Below are 16,324 nucleotides of genomic sequence, written 5' to 3' on the forward strand. Positions count from 1 at the left end.
TGTAGTTGGACCTATACAATTTAATCACTATCCTGCCTTTCAGACCCCTTCTGCATTTGTGAAATATGAACAAATTAAGAACTACCAGTGTGCATCTCAGACCACAGAAAAAGGCAAACTACTTAATTTTTAAAAGTCTAATTATTTTTTAAAAACTAATTTTGACTTGACACTGTAGTCACATTAACTATCACAATCACAAGTAATTATAATGACTATTCATTCTACCCAAAATGGTTAATGACGCCCTGAAGTAAAAATCCACATGTAAAGAAAAATCAAGTGAAGCCACTAGAGTAGCAATATTCACCGTATTTTCTCTTCTATTATGGTATTTTCTTAAAAACACAGTATATTTTCACACTCCTGAGAAACATGGAAATACTACAAGTTAGTTGAAAATTGAAAAATGTAATAAGATGCTATTTTGTAGCTCCTTTGGGCTACATCAAGTCCATATCACAGTGAAACTTAAAACACATTGAGGTCAAATAGGATATTAAAGTCACAGCATTAACTGCACAACCCAAGCAAGCTTAACCATGGATGAACCATATTTATCATACTTTTAATCTTTTATTTAAGACTTTATTCAGGATAAAGATTTTCTACAGCCCTCCTATACACTTCAGTTGAGCGAGATTTCCAGTTACTTCTAGCATTGAGACACGCATCATGAAAATCAACCATCACCAGGCATCAACACGAGTTCAAATTTGAATACTGGGTTTAATATATTTGAAATGCCTAAGGTAATTTTACAAACTTCAAATTCTGATCAAAAATATTTTTCTTTCTTTCTTGTGCCTTTCCATTATGAATACAAAGTCCTGATTTTTAAGAAGAAAATATGGAGGAAAACTAAAGTCATCAAATCAAACTCAAACTGCAATATCTGAAAATGTGGAGCAAACCACAGACTAGATTAATCTAAAGCAGTTTCCCTGTCAATGCCAACATTCCCATTTCACTTTTAAGACCTAATTTAGAGAGTTTTCCTTATTCATAACATAACTTAATTTTTTTAAAAACTCACATTCTAAAATGTGCACAAGGGTCTACATTTGCCAATCCACAGTTTGATGAATGTTCAATAGAACAGTTTGTGTCTTCAAAACATTCTTAGCAAAGAAAATGAACCTTTTGAAAACTCTCCCTGTTCCCCAAAACCTGAGTTAAGTGTTTACATGTTCTCAGTTGAGCTGATGATTCCCATGCACTGGTAAGTGGTTTGAACAGCCAAACGCTTGGCTATATAGTTTGGTGGTAGCTAACTGACTAGCTTTTATTTACCTACACATAACCAATCAGATGAGATTGATTCAAGACACAAATTATGAAAAATACTTAATATGACTACATTTTTAAGGAAGACAAAGGGTAAACGTATGATGCACCAAGCAGCTCTGTAGTGCCCACAAAATTCAAATACTTTAATAAAGACAACTGAACTTGAGTAAAGACATGCTTACATAATACACCATGTTTTCCCACAGCTACCAGCATAATATGCCCTTAATATGTTCACTCTTATTCACAAAGGACAAAATAAATCCCCATCAATAAAGGATTAAAAATGGCACAGGTCAATTCCTGTTAACTTTAGCAAATATCAATCAACACTTTGCCAAAAATAATAAAAATCCTTTCCGATACAGCATGTGTGCTTCCATTTCAGTTTTTAAAGCCCTTCTGCTGATTCCGCCATGGAATATGGAGCTAAGATAATGCCTGAACTACTCATCAGATGAAAATTTATTTTGATTCCTTTCACAACTCCAAGACAGAAACCACAGTGGATGCTTGTTTTATTCACATTTATTAACTTTGTAAAAAGTCTAGACTTAAATCTTATGATTTATTGAATTAGACTGCATCAGTCACCCAATAAATATTTTTTAAAATTGTACAGTCTTCTAATAGCAAAATTAATTAAAGACAACATAAAAATTATAAAAGAAACCAAGAAACCTTTGATGTTGTTTTATATCAACTAGGCAACTAGGTAGCATAACTAAACCAAATTAAAGAATAATTTTTTAAGAGCAAGTAAAGCCACTGGGGGGGCACTCCACAGACCCCTAAAGGAATGTTGAAAGGCTACAAAGAGAAAACCATTTGTTTTAAATCTGTATCGCTAAGAAAGATGGTCTGCTTACATTTTGTAGAGGGCTATGTAATCAAAAAAGCAGCCAAAGAAAAACCCAAACTACATATCTGAGCCTAAATGTGAATCCCATCTTTACTCAAGTTCTTGGAATTTCAGTCATAAATTGCAATTAGAGTATGATTTCACTCACAGGAAATCAGCATTTTCAAATCCACTTATTTTAAAGGACTGTTTTCACAATTAAATGTATATTAGTTAATTTGTATGCAATTTAAGAATGCATATCCAAGCATATCCAATATGTCACAAATATATTTAAATTAGTGTCTCATGAGTGTTGGCCACATTGTGCCATCAGTGAAGTTTAGCATTTCATCAGTGATCTGTCTTTAATGGCTCATGATACAGCACAGTCATTTTCCCACATTTTGCATGCAATGTATTTGAAATGCACCTTCAACTAAAATACATGGATTTTCACAACACATGGCTTACATCATCCAAAGCATAATACATCTGTAAATCATATTGCAACACTAAGGGCTATGTCTTTAATAGCTAGTTTCCATTCCCATTATTGTAAAAAATTCTAAAATTACCTCTTCCCTTATTCAAAGGCAGAAAGCTATCCCTTCTCACATTTTAGAATGTGCCAGAATTTACCCCAGAAGCAACACCTAAGTGTGGCCAAAGTCAGCTTTTTTTCCTTTACAGCTGTTTATAAGTAAGAATGGTAGAACTGGAAGTCCTGAAGGCCTGCCACTAAATTCTGTATTGGTTTCTCCAGCCCTATTCCATACATCACATCAGCTATTAATCTGAGAATCAGTAATGCTTAGTAAAGGATGTGTAACTCATTACTATCCAAGTATTTGGTTTTATATTTGTCCTTATCCACAACTACTAAGTGGGTCAAAAGTTATTTCAGCTGGAAATGTTAATTTTTCTTGAAGTTATCATTGAGTTAAACTCAGAGTCAAGCCCTAAAGCACAACAGCATATTTCTTTTTTCATTCTCTCTTGCTCACGCATCATCCTGGAGACAAACAAAACACTAAACCAACAAAATTTTTAAAAAATAAAATAAAATAAAATAAAAGTATCTAGCCAGATGATGTATTTTAATAATAGTAAACCTATGAACTGAGCAGAGAAGAGAACAGGAGAAAATAGATGAAATCAACACATAAAATATATTACCTTCTAAACCAGCAGTAGATGTTTCTTCTTTTTTTAAAGGTTATAACCTTTTTTAAAAAATTAGGACTATCATTTGACACTATTTCAAATACTATGATGGTATTAGCAGAAATCTTAATTAAATGAAAGCATCTTGTTATTTTTAAACCAAAATGGACTTCAAATTGGGATTTCAAATTTATTTTTACTTGTTTCACAGTTCACAAGGCCCTATTTTCTTCCCCTCCAAGAAGAAAGTTTCCCTATAAAATACTAAGTGAGTCAAATTTAACCAGATAGATCAGTTTTTGTGAAAAAGAAGAATTTTTGTAAACAATAAAAAACAAATAAATAAACAAATACCTAGCCCTATGGAAAGTCCGCTTTAGTTTTCTTTTAGTTTAGAAACTCAGAAAATCAGATGTACTATAGAGAACTGCAAAGGAGATATGCCACCATTTAATGTACCCAACCAAATGAGAGTCAAACTCAAACGAAAAGATAACAAGAGCTACAAATGCCTCAGAACTGCATAATACCTGCATAAGACAAATATTTCATGTCAAACTCACATTCTGTTTCTAAAATGACTTTCCAATTTTCACTAACTTACATCAACCAATTGAGCAATTATGCCACATGTGGGTGTACCTTGCAGTTGTTTTCTTAACATCTGCATTCTCTGTTAAATTCTAACTGTACAAGATGTCTGATATTTTTTCTTTAACTTGAACCTTGAAAGTGGTAGGTTTACCAGAGGCAAAACCACACACCAGAGAATATGAGTCATATAATGAAGAAACAACTCTTCCTCTTCTCCCTCTTCCACCCTGAAGCTATAATAACCTAAAGATACTCCACTGTAAATGGCTTCTTTGGTAATATTGATAGCACGAACAACCTGCAGTCATTTAGCCAGTGAATGAAGATTTTTTTAGTCCTCACTGCATCCATAACAAATTGTCCTCGGTATGATTTTTAAGTCAAATTAAAAGTAAAATTCCTTATAATATTCAGAATGTCCATGTACTTGCTTTCATATAATGCATAAAATATAAAACATTTTATGCTTTTTTCTATAAATAACATAAAAAATAAAAATAATCAAACAGAAGATGCCTATGCAAGTTAATCCACATAATATCTCTCATTTGTCTGCAAAGAGTAGCCTCTATAAAGAAAACCCTTTAATTTTCTAATGATTACGTATCAAAAGATGGCAACATTTACATATAAGTAAACCACTGCTCATGCCAACTACAATGAACACATAAGGAAGCAAACCACCTTTACCTGACCACTGTTTACGCAAGTTTCCACGCTGAAGTGCACTAAGTATGGAAAACACCACTGGGGCCACTCTATCCTTTTATATTCTTCTCAGCAGGTTGATTGTAACCCCTCAGACTGACATCCTGCATTTAGTTCCACATAGGAAACCAGCTTTCAACAAAGTCCTATATGAAGTGTCAATACATATAATTATAGCAGAAATTCTGAAGAGAAGAACTAAATGCAGACGCAGCATTTACAAACAGCAGCAAATAAATCAGTAACAGCAAAACCTTGCACCACTAAACCAGGAGCAACCGCCTCAGCCTTGTAAGAAAGTGCTAATACTAGCATAGGCTCTTCCCATGACCATCTTCCAAAAAGTAAAAAACCAACATTTCATACATCAAAGAGAAGCCACGCGTTCCCCCTTGAAGCAGAATAAATCAGTGGTCTCTATTCTTACCTGTGTATAGTCAAAGTCAGAAAGAGGAGCTATACTCTTGATGTAGTCCATTCGGAATTGGTTTTCTGGGTTGGCCAATGGAACTGGGGGTATTAAAGTGCTCATAGCTGAAACTATAGTCTAGAATTGGATAAAACAAAAAAACCAAACACATTAATCTGGATAAGTCTAGGATATAGGATCAATAGAAGATAATCCAATCTGATCAGCAAAATGGGATTTCTCTCAGCACAATCTTGGAGAGCACAATCCTCATCATTTCCAGTATGCCCAAGCATTTAAGAACAGTATAAAGTGTGTTCTTACCACAATCGCATCTTTAACATTTTTCCGAATATCCAGTATTTTCTGTTTCTTTTCTCTGCATTAAAACAGAAATATTAACACTTTGATTTTTTCTTCCAAAGCAGTTCAGTCAATTGCATGTAATCTTTTTTCACTGATCGCTTGTTTATCTGCTCTTCAGATACAAAATGCTAACTGAAAAGAACAGCAAAACAAATATATTTTCCCCCCTTATACATTTTCTCACACAGTATGAACAGCAATGCATATTTATCCCTGATACTTTTTTTTTTAAATCAATCATAGCCACATCTGCAAAGCCTCCCCTGATGAAACTGGAAGTCATTCTTTCATTTCTACAGCATGCTGTAAACATGCTTTAAATTTCAAAATTAACAATCCGTAGCTGAAGGCCAACAGATATCTAAAACTAACGCTATGGATTAATAATAATTTCTGGAAAAAAGTTCTTCGGAGAGAAAATGATGCAGCCTCAGAAAACAGACTGATTTCTAACAAACATGCAAAATCAGTTTCAGTTTTACACTAACCCTAATACCGGAAAAACAGCAGCCACTGTCAGCCTGATTATGACTTGACATGTATTTTTATATTACAGACAGATACAATATTTAGTTATTTGCTTCTATGTAAAAAGTAGTCGCCATGTTGTTGCTACACAGGGGCCTGTCAAGCGCTGCAGTAGCAACAGTGTAAAATACAGTAAAGGGGCCAGAAAGAGAAAATGCAAATATACAATAGCAGTAGTTTCCTTATCTCGCTCCCCTTCCTTTCCCTCCTCCCCCAAAACACAGTGTCAGGCCACCAAAACACAGGGGATGAGAGGAGAAATCTCCTTGCCTATGGTGTGTTAACCTGTTTCCAACATTTACCAAAAAATAAGTCACAAAGCATCAATCATTCTTACTCTGAATTAAATCCATTGACATGTAGGATTCGCATTTGTTTCACAATAGTGCTTTTTCCTGACTCACCAGCCCCTAAAAGAGAAAGAAGGGAGAACATGGTGACACATGGTTCAGGCTGGCGGTCTGGGGTAGCTTTTTCGGACTCGACAGCATCTCCCACCTCCGGCAGCGTTTCTGTATGCACACATCCATGTGGCTCAGGCGCTCAGAGCTGCGGACGCCTCGCATTATTGCTCAATACAACAAGCCTGCATTTTTTACAGACCTATAAGGCGCATAAACCATCTCTCCTCTCCGGACGGGCTGGGGCAATGCCCCCGATTCTCCTCGCCCTCCTCTTCCCATTCCCCCACACCTCTGCCCCCTTCTATTTTGGTGGGTTTTTTCCTCCTTACCCAGCAGAAGCAAGCGATGTGTCGCTTTATAAGCCAGCCTCTCTTTCTGCAACTGCTTCTCTATTTTTTTGTTGGCTTCTCGCTGTGCTTTCTCATCGATACGCTGATCCTCCGTTTTGCTGTTGCCCAAACACCCCATCGCCGCTGCTTTAGGATGGATGTCAGATCCTCGCTTTACAAGATTTAGTATTTACAAAGTGGGGGGGGGAGAGGGGGATGGATGGGGGTGGGGGAGGCAGAAGACGAAGTCTTTATATCCGTGCGTCCCTGCAGACGGTTTCTCCTCTCTTCTTCTTTCCCCCCCCACCCCACCCCACCCCAGCTTTGCTCACATAAAATGGTTTCGAGCTGCTTTTCCGATCACCGTGGAGTTGGTTTGGTTGCTCCCCAGAAGAGATGTGAAGGGCAGGCGGCGGCGGTGGGAACTGTGCCCTGGCAGGGAAGGGGTAAGGGGGGAGAAATCTGTGCAAAAATGCCTAACATGCAATGAGAGGGAGAAAAAAAAACCAAGAAAAAACCAAAAAAAACCCACAAAAAAAAGGGCTCCTGTTGGAAAGCAGCAGCTGGCCGCTCGCCTCTCTCCCTTCCCCACTGCTCACACAATCCCTATATTTCTCTGTAAAGGTCTATTTTTGTCTTCCTAACTCAGCACTGCCTCTTTCTGTGAGAACAGGCAACAGCGCAGCTGCCAGCCCCACACTCGGGGAAGCCACAGGAGAAAGGTAAAAGCTGGACCAATCTACCTGGATCCTGCGGCGCTGCAGCTATCCCAACAAGGTTTTGGGTCTGAAATCCCACAGGTGATGGTTGCCATTCTGACAGGACACGGGGAGATGAGCACGGAGCGTGCCAGTGTCACCAGGGTGCGAAATGGTCTGTGGAGAGGGCATGGCGCGTGCCGTGAGATGGGCAAATGTATGCACACCTATGTAAAATGCATACGTATGCACAAACACTATGCACTAATAGAATCACAGAATCACTAAGTTGGAAAAGACCTTTTTGATCATTGAGTCCAACCATTCCTATCTGCCACTAAGCTATGTCCCTGAGCACCTTGTCTACCTGCCTTTTAAACACCTCCAGGGATGGTGACTCAACCACCTCCCTGGGCAGCCTGTGCCAGTGCCCAATGACCCTTTCTGTGAAAATTTTTTTCCTGGTATCCCGTCTGAACCTCCTCTAGCGCAGCTTGAGGCCATTCCCCCTTGTCTTATCGCCTGTCACCTGGAAGAAGAAGCCAGCACCTAATTATCACCTAACGAACACGGTGTCCCTTCCCACAAGTTATCACAGTGGCACAGAGGCAGGTTTTTTTTCCTTTGAATATTCCAAACTGTATCACATTTAGGCTGGAAAGACTTTTAAGATCATGAAGTCCAACCATAACCCTAACAGTGCCAAGTCCACCACTAAACCATGTCCCTAGGCACCACATCTACACATGTTTTAAATACCTTCAGGGACGGTGACTCCACCTGCTCTGATGCATGACAACGCATTAGGTATCCAGTCTAAATGTCCATTCTAAAACTCCAGTAGCACAACTTGAAGCCATTTCCTCTCATTCCACCACTTGTTACTTGGGAGAAGATGCCTACACTCGCCTCACTACAACCTCCTTTCAGGTAGCTGTAAACTGAATGAGAAAATGAAGCTATCCCAATAGCCAACAGCATTGTTTAATCCAAACATGGTAACATACACGCTAATCCCACCACCACAACAAACACAAGAAACCATAAGTTTGTGTGTCGCCTGATTAACCTCCATTTTTGGTCCGGAAACGAAATTGGACCAGACAACATTACCAAAATTCTTACTTGCTTCAAATCTCCTCTTGCCTTGCAAACCAGCACCTCTGCACAAAGGCAACAGCAGCAGTAGAGCATTTAGCTCTTCCTAAACTTCCACTGCATAGAAACCACCCACACTACTCAAACTTGATCCTCTATGCACTGAGGCACAAGAGCACCCAAAAAAGGATGAACATGATGCCTCTTAAGTCCCAAAATATTTTCATCCTTTATCTCCAAATATTATTATTCCCTAGACTTTCTAAGATAGATTAGTGAAAAAGTAGTATTTTGATAGCTACGTATGCATGTGAAATCCTGGTTCTGACTAAAATCAAACACAGATTGCCATCAGCTTCACTCAAACAAAATATAATTTTTCTCTAAAAAGTCTTGATATGCATCTGGCAAAAAGAAACTATATTTCCAAGCAGAAGGATTAATTTTTTTTTTTCTAATGCTCCCTAACTCAGATGAGAATCGCTGGATGGAAGAGACTGGTACTATCTACTTTTGAGTGCACACTATACGGTGATGAAAAGGGCAGGATTCAGAAGATAGATAGGTACTGCTCCACCTGTGGCTGGACACATGGAGTCATCAGAAGACACGACTGAACTCAAGTGCCAGTTACATGTTTCAGTGGTACTGCTTGATCTAGACTCCTCCTCACAAAGGTGGTGGGGGACAGAAGGGACTGATACACCACAGATTAAAAATTGACACATCTCCCAGGCTGAAACATGCATTTTTAAGTGTTACTGAACTGCATTTTTTAGGCCTGACTTCTTTTTTCCTATTTATATTCTCCTGTCTGGAGGGGGGAAACCCTCCTGAGACACAGGTAGGTTTGGAAGTACAATTTATGGGTGACTGTTGCTTCTGAAGGCTGTAAGGCACGGGATAAATGGCTTTCATGAAGAGTGACTACATTTGCTCTCTGCTGCTACGAGGGCTCAAAACTGAACAGATTTGACTAGAAATCCCTTACTGGGTTTGGATACTCATAGTTCTTCAGTGCTGGAAGCCATAATTTATGATCTACAAGATATGTGCATCCATATTTATTTCCTATGTAAATCACAGTTTCACTAAGTTGGAAAAGACCCACAGGATCATTGAGTCCAACCATTCCTATCAAACACTAGACCATATCCCTCAGCACCTCATCCACCCGTCTTTTAAATAACTCCATAGAAGGCAACCCTGCCACCTCCCTGGGCAGCCTGTTCCAGTGCCCAATGACCCTTTCTGTGAAATTTTTTTTTTTCTGATGTCCAGCCTAATCTCCCCTGGTGGAGCTTGAGGCCATTCCCTCTCCTACTGACCCCTGTCACTTGGCAGAAGAGGCCTCCTCTCTACAACCTCCTTTCAGGTAGTTAGAGAGAGCAGTAAGGTCTCCTCCCAGCCTTCTCTTCTCTAGGTTAAACAACCCGAGCTCTCTCAGGCGTTCCTCATAAGGCCTGTTCTCCAGCCCCTTCACCAGCTTCGTTGCTCTTCTCTGGACTCGCTCCAGAGCCTCAACATCCTTCTTGTGGTGAGGGGCCCAGAAATGAACACAGGATTCGAGGAGCAGTCTCACCAGTGCCGAGTACAGGGGGAGAATAACCTCCCTGCACCTGCTGGTCACGCCGTTTCTGATCCAAGCCAAGATGCCATTGGCCTTCTTGGCCACCTGGGCACACTGCTGGCTCATGTTCAGGCAGCTGTCAACCAACACCCCCAGGTCCATCTCCTCCAGGCAGCTTTCTAGACAGACTTCTCCTAGTCTGTAGCACTGCACAGGGTTGTTGTGCACGACCCAGCATGTGGCCTTGTTAAACCTCATGCCATTGGTCTCAGCCCAGCGGTCCAGCCTGTTCAGATCCCTTTGCAGAGCCTCCCTACCTTCCAGCAGATCCACGCTTCCACCCAGCTTAGTGTCATCTGCAAACTTGCTAAGGGTGCACTCAATGCCTTCATCCAGGTCATTGATAAAGACATTGAACAGGGCACTGAGCCCTGGGGAACACTACTTGTCACTGGCCTCCAGCTGGAGTTAACACCTTTTACCATCACTCTCTGGGCCCGGCCATCCAACCAGTTTTCCACCCAGGAGAGTGTGCACCTCTCCAGGCCAGAGGCTGACAGTTTCCAAAGCAGAATGCTGTGAGAAACTCTGACAAAGGCTTTTCTGAAGTCCAGGAAGAACCATCCACAGCCTTTCCCTTGTCCAGTAGGCAAGTCACTTTGTCATAGAAGGTGATCAAGTTAGTTTGGCAGGACCTGCCTTTTGTGAACCCATGTTGACTGGGCCTGATCACCCAGTTCTCTTGCATGCGCTTCATGATGGCACTCAAGATCACCTGTTCCATGACTTTCCCTGGCACTGAGGTCAGACTGACAGGCCTGTAGTTCCCTGGGTCCTCCCTGCGACCCTTCTTGTAGATGGACACAACATCAGCCAGCCTCCAGTCCAGTGGAACTTCCCCAGTCTTCCAGGACTGTTGGAAGATGATGGAAAGGGGTTTGGCAAGCACATCCACCAGCTCCCTCAACATTCTTTGATGGATATGGCCCCATAGACTTCTGTGTGTCTAGCTGGGCAAGCAAGTCTCTACCTGCCTCCTCTTGGATTGTGGGAGTTTTGTTCTGCTCCTCTAGCTCCTGGGTATATACACAGAGGGAACAACTTTCCTTACTATTAAAGACTGAGGCTTTAAGTACCTCAGCCTTGTCCCCATCCTTTGTCACAGTTGTTCCCTTTGCATCCAATAGGGACTGAATATTCTCCCTGGTCCTCCTTTTATTGTTAATGTATTTACAGAAAGATTTTTTGTTATCTTTCGCTGACTTGGCCAGTCTGAGCTCTAGCTGGGCTTTAGCCCTCCTGATTTTATTCTGCACAATCTCATTTCCTCCCTGTAGTCCACCCAAGAAGCCTGTTCCTTCTTCCAAAGTTCATAGACATTCTTCTTCTTTTTGATGTCCCTCAAGATCTCCCTGCTCAACCAAGATTTTTTTTTTCCCCAACAGCTCCTTTTCCGGAACATGGGGATGGCTTGCACCTGAGCTGCTAGGATTTCCTTTCTGAAGAGCACCCAGCCCTTGTGGGCTCCCTTGCCCTTAAGGACTTTGTCCCATGGAACCTTGTCAACCAATCTTTTGAACAGTCCAAAGTCTGCCCTCTGGAAGTTTAAGGTGACTGTTCTGCTAATCTCCTTCCTCACCTCACCTAGAACTGAAAATTCTACCATCTCATGACCACTTTATCTCAGTTTGGGACATAGGTTCCAAATCTGGCTAGTGTCAGTTGGTCCTAGGAGCTAAATCTCCCTTGTTTCTTCCCTTCCTCTCCTTAGCAGTTTTCTTCCTGCATATACTAATGCTGGGAATTCTGGTGCAGATTTATTCCCAGCTTCAAAAAGGACCAGTGTCAATAGATAGGATTTGACAGGATCCTGGTATATCCTGCTTTTACCTTTCTCCAAAAGAGGGTAAGTGATTCTTATTTCCTCTCTCCTCCTCAAAAGACATCATGACCCTTTTGGGTCTCTTCCTCTTGAGAGAAGATCACACAGTTCAAGAATGACACGCGCAAACAACCTGTGCCCAGCAAGAACTTTTAGCTGTAATTATATTCCCAATCCCTCCTTTTCTTTTTCCTAAGTACAGCACTTACACCAACACATTTGAAATTAGAAAATTCTAGAAGCAATAATAAAGACAAAAGAAGTTTTCACTCCTTTTGGACACAGACATTTTTTTCCAGAGAGGAATCACAGCTATCACATGAATATATGTCTCCTCTACACATGAATAAACCCAAACTGTGAGCATATTCCAAATACCTGCCACTATAAAAGGTTGCAGCAATGCTGCTTTACCATACCAGCTTCCAGTATAAATTGCACATATGAATAAAACAATATCCCAGGCAAGGAAAAGGAGATTCTTCCTGTTCTTCCCAGGGAACCAACATGGCAGCCTCGCCTCTTCAAGCTCCTTGCCCTCCTGAAAACGAGGTATTTCACATTGCTTCTGTCCCATCAAATCAGGCAATGTATGTATACACACATATACTTATATATGCACATATATAAAAATATCATTACACATTGAGTGTGTATGTGCATGCAAAACTAATATTAGTTTTCTGCTTCATTGTCAAACTTGATATTGGCCAGTTGTGAAACCTGGCACTGCAGCACAACCCAGAAATACTTTTATGTCCTCCTTTCTTTTGTGAGTTTCCACATCAGGTCGCATTGTTTGTGAGCCTCAGGCTGAATGCTGGGGAGCTCAAGTTGCTTTCGTGAGGCTATATTTGTATTCCTGCACGGAAGGGAATTGACAGCCAAGCTGAAGATGATTTCAGGGAAACAGCCATACTGGATGGCGACCCCTGCCACAAAGTCACAGTCTTGCTTCTTCCCATTCTGTTTGGGCTAAAGAGGGACAAAACCCCAGTGAGAATTAACAGCAAGCTCGTACAAATGCAGCTCAAGACATCAGGTTGTTTCTTACCTCTCTAATCCAGAGCAGGATTGATGCAGAGCTTTTTCTTGCAAACATTAGGTAGAGGTGTAGATAGTTTCTCCACAGAAACCCTGCACACTCTTTGCAAACCACCTTTCCTTTACATAGCCTCTATTGTAGCTTTGGTTCTGCTTCTCAGAAAAACGGCAAATGGAAAGATAGATGTAAACAAAACCTTAGGGGGGAGCTAAGCAACTGGAAAAGAAACTCTTCCTGCTTGCCATTTGTGCTGCCTCAGCTTTCACAGGAGTTTCTGAACTCTTTGGTGTCACCATCCTTGAGTATGGGCACTGCACTCAGTGGGTGGCACTGGAGACCTGAGCTGATTCTCCTCACTGAGATCTCCCTTTCATGCAGCCCATTGCTGCACATCAGCATATGCAGTTCCCTAGTACCCGTGTTTTTCACTCCACCTCATCATCAAACAGTGGTTTGAAAAGAGAAAAATAAATAGGTATTTGCATAGGTATTCAAGAAAAATAATTATTTCTCTCTGATAATAAATTCTTGGTAAGTTTGCCTCCCTGCAGATGTCAAATATTAACACAAAAGTACACACTTCCTGGAATGCTACATTTGGATTTTTGTAAGATACATGAACCAGGAACCAAAAGAATTGTAAATCAGTCAGTATTAAAAATACTGACTAAGAGTCTAGATAATATACAGCACATGCTTTGCAGAGAAGTAAATGCTATGCTAAAAAACCCTAACCTTTATACTTTTGTGTCTATACCCGTAACCTTGAAAAAATCATTAAAAGAATTTCCAAAGGAGGTCTTTGGTTTTAAGAAGCAGGATGGGAGAGACATGAGGAAAAGTCATGAAGACATTTCCATGGTGACTGGGGACCTGAGCCCAAATCAACTTCAAGTCTGTGGGTTAAGGACAAACTCACTTGATGTAGGAGAAGGTCAGGCAATGCTGAGGGGCACAGCAATGCTCTGAGTAGCTCTCCAGTTCCCTGACCCAGTTTGCTGTCCCCATTCCCATGCCATACGCCTGTACTTGGCAGTTGTCACCATGTAACTCACCTGACAAGGCAACTTAAACCTCACCTGGTCCTGTCCCACAAATCGCAACTGCCAGCAATGAAAGGGATAAAGCAGATGAAGTGATGTGGTAGAAGGCTTTGGAATAAATGTAATAGGTTCTGAAGAGAAAGAAAGGTTTTTCAGACAAAAACTGCAGGCAGCAGCCCACAGAAACGAGGACGATAGCCTTTTGCCTTGAAAAGGCTGTTGCAAATGGGAGGATTAGCTCCAAGAAGGAGCCAGATCCTCCTAGGAAGCCTGCACAGAAAAGCATCAGGTGAAAAGCAGATTTACAGTATGATCATGTTAAAGAAAGAGGACAATCCTCTTTCATTCAAGATAGTTATTCTTTATCCAAGCTAGTTATTCCTCATAAGTGTCCTGCAAGGAAGAAGAGGGAAAGGGGAATTTCTCCTCTGGCCATGCCCATCAGCTCAGATTTCCACTTAGATCCTTACTGGTAGGATATTTCACCTGTTCATTACTTGTCTTTTCGGAGTAGAAATCACTTTCTATGAAGAGAGATTCACATGGCAGCACTACGCATGCATCCATCTGCCAGAGGCAGAAGTTGCTGATTGAAACTAATGTAAATCCAGTGATGGCCTAATAATATTTAAAAGACTAAGTAACTTTGTGTGGTTTAAATGTTCTTACATATTACAATAAAATAACACTGTTAAACTAAATGAAATGGATGCTTTTGCAAGAAGCAAAAGGACAAACTCTTGTTTGATGAATTTGGGAGCCTCTGTTATGGGATATGTCACATTGTTAGCAAAGCAGGAGACACTTTTATCACAGTATCCCAACTGAGGGGAGTTTCACTTGGGTGGTGACTCCAGGGACACCTCCCCAAGCCCCCCCTCCCACTTGAATAAACAAAGTAATGCATTCACATTTTTAAGGCAATGGAAAATGAATTCTTATCAGTTGCTTAGGAGAGACCTCAAAATTAAATAAATTTAAATAAAGCCAGGAAAAACATGCTAATATCACCTTAATTTCAAAAGGAATTCATCAATAAATAAGGAAGTCAGCTAGAATTATAGCTGGAGTTGCTACTTTAAAATACACAGCGAAAAAACCTATGTAGGAGATGTCCTGGATTCTCTACAACATGCTGACCAACATCTTGCACAGCTGTAACAGTGAAGCCAAATAATTTATCTTCAGTTTATAAAAGATTTGGTATGTCATGTAGAATTTTGCATTTAATAGTAAATGCTCAGATCAACTCTCACAACCTCCCTATTTGGAAAGGAGTGAAAAACTGGGGAAAAATAAAATTCTTGTGAGACACTGAACATATGTAAAGTGTGCCTTAACCTCACCTTCAACTGGAGACACACGCCTCAGCAAAACACTTACAGTCACAGCATGCCTGCCTCCACCCCTATTCACTAGTCAACATTCTGCTGAGCTAGACTATCTCGGCATTCACCAAGAAATTATCTGATTCGGGAATTGTGTGCGTATCACCCCTCTATCTTGATATAAACGTAGAGATACGCTTCAGTTTTTTTTCCTGGTAATCCCAGCAAATGCCTGATTTGGGAAAAAAAAAAAAGTCACAATAAATTTAAGCTATTGGGATGTGAATTCAAAATTAAGCACCAGTTCTTCTGACTGCCTGCAGCAATGGTCAGCAGTGTCCTTTGATGGAAAATTTTTACAAATAAACACAATCCTTGCATATACCACTACCTTAACAGAAATCAAGGAATTCTGTAACTGCAGTTACTGAGTGCATATTAATACAATCTCAATTCCTAGAATCACCTCTAAGATCATACCAAGTAAGTCCACTTCCTAAACCTGTTTAAAAATCCCAACACGTTACTATACACAAGAACAATCAGCAAAAATTGGCTTCAGGAAATAACAGAATCATAGAATCATAGAATAGTTTGGGTTGGAAGAGACCTTAAAGATCATCTAGTTCCAGTCCCCCCTGCCATGGGCAGTGACACCTCCCAACAGACCAGGCTGCCCAAGGCCCCATCCAACCTGGCCTTGAACACCTCCAGGGATGGGACATCCACAGCTTCCCTGAGCAACCTGTGTCTCACCATTCTTATAGTGAAGAAATTCCTCCTTATGTCTCGCCTAAATCTGCCCTTCTCCAGTTTAAAGCCATTGCCCCTAGTCCTATCACTACGTGCCCTTGTAAACAGTCCCTCCCAGGCTTTCCTGTAGCCCCTTTCAGGTACTGGAAGGTTGCTATAAGGTCTCCTCGGAACCTTCTCTTCTCCAGGCTTAACAACTCTCTCAGCCTGTCGTCAGAGAGGACGCCAGCCCTCTGATCATCTTTGTAGACCTCTTCTGGACTTATTCCAA

General features: G+C 40.7%; 1 protein-coding gene across 2 annotated transcripts in view; it reads right to left on the reverse strand.

The window, feature by feature from the left end:
• Positions 1-16,324, reverse strand: part of GNAL (G protein subunit alpha L) — a 203,736-nt gene that overhangs the window by 121,754 nt on the left and 65,658 nt on the right. The window contains exons 1-4 of one of the 2 annotated variants that reach the window (XM_069853806.1): positions 6,637-6,857; positions 6,241-6,313; positions 5,334-5,388; positions 5,028-5,147 (exon numbers count right to left, since the gene is read on the reverse strand). In XM_069853806.1, the coding sequence (XP_069709907.1) occupies positions 5,028-5,147; positions 5,334-5,388; positions 6,241-6,313; positions 6,637-6,775 (387 nt within the window). In that variant the 5' untranslated portion in view covers positions 6,776-6,857. Of the gene's footprint in view, positions 1-5,027; positions 5,148-5,333; positions 5,389-6,240; positions 6,314-6,636; positions 6,858-16,324 lie in introns of those variants that run through there. The other variant, XM_069853805.1, reaches the window with a different exon arrangement.

Source organism: Phaenicophaeus curvirostris, chromosome 3 (genome assembly GCF_032191515.1).
Source record: "Phaenicophaeus curvirostris isolate KB17595 chromosome 3, BPBGC_Pcur_1.0, whole genome shotgun sequence".
Taxonomy (NCBI): Eukaryota; Metazoa; Chordata; class Aves; order Cuculiformes; family Cuculidae; genus Phaenicophaeus; species Phaenicophaeus curvirostris.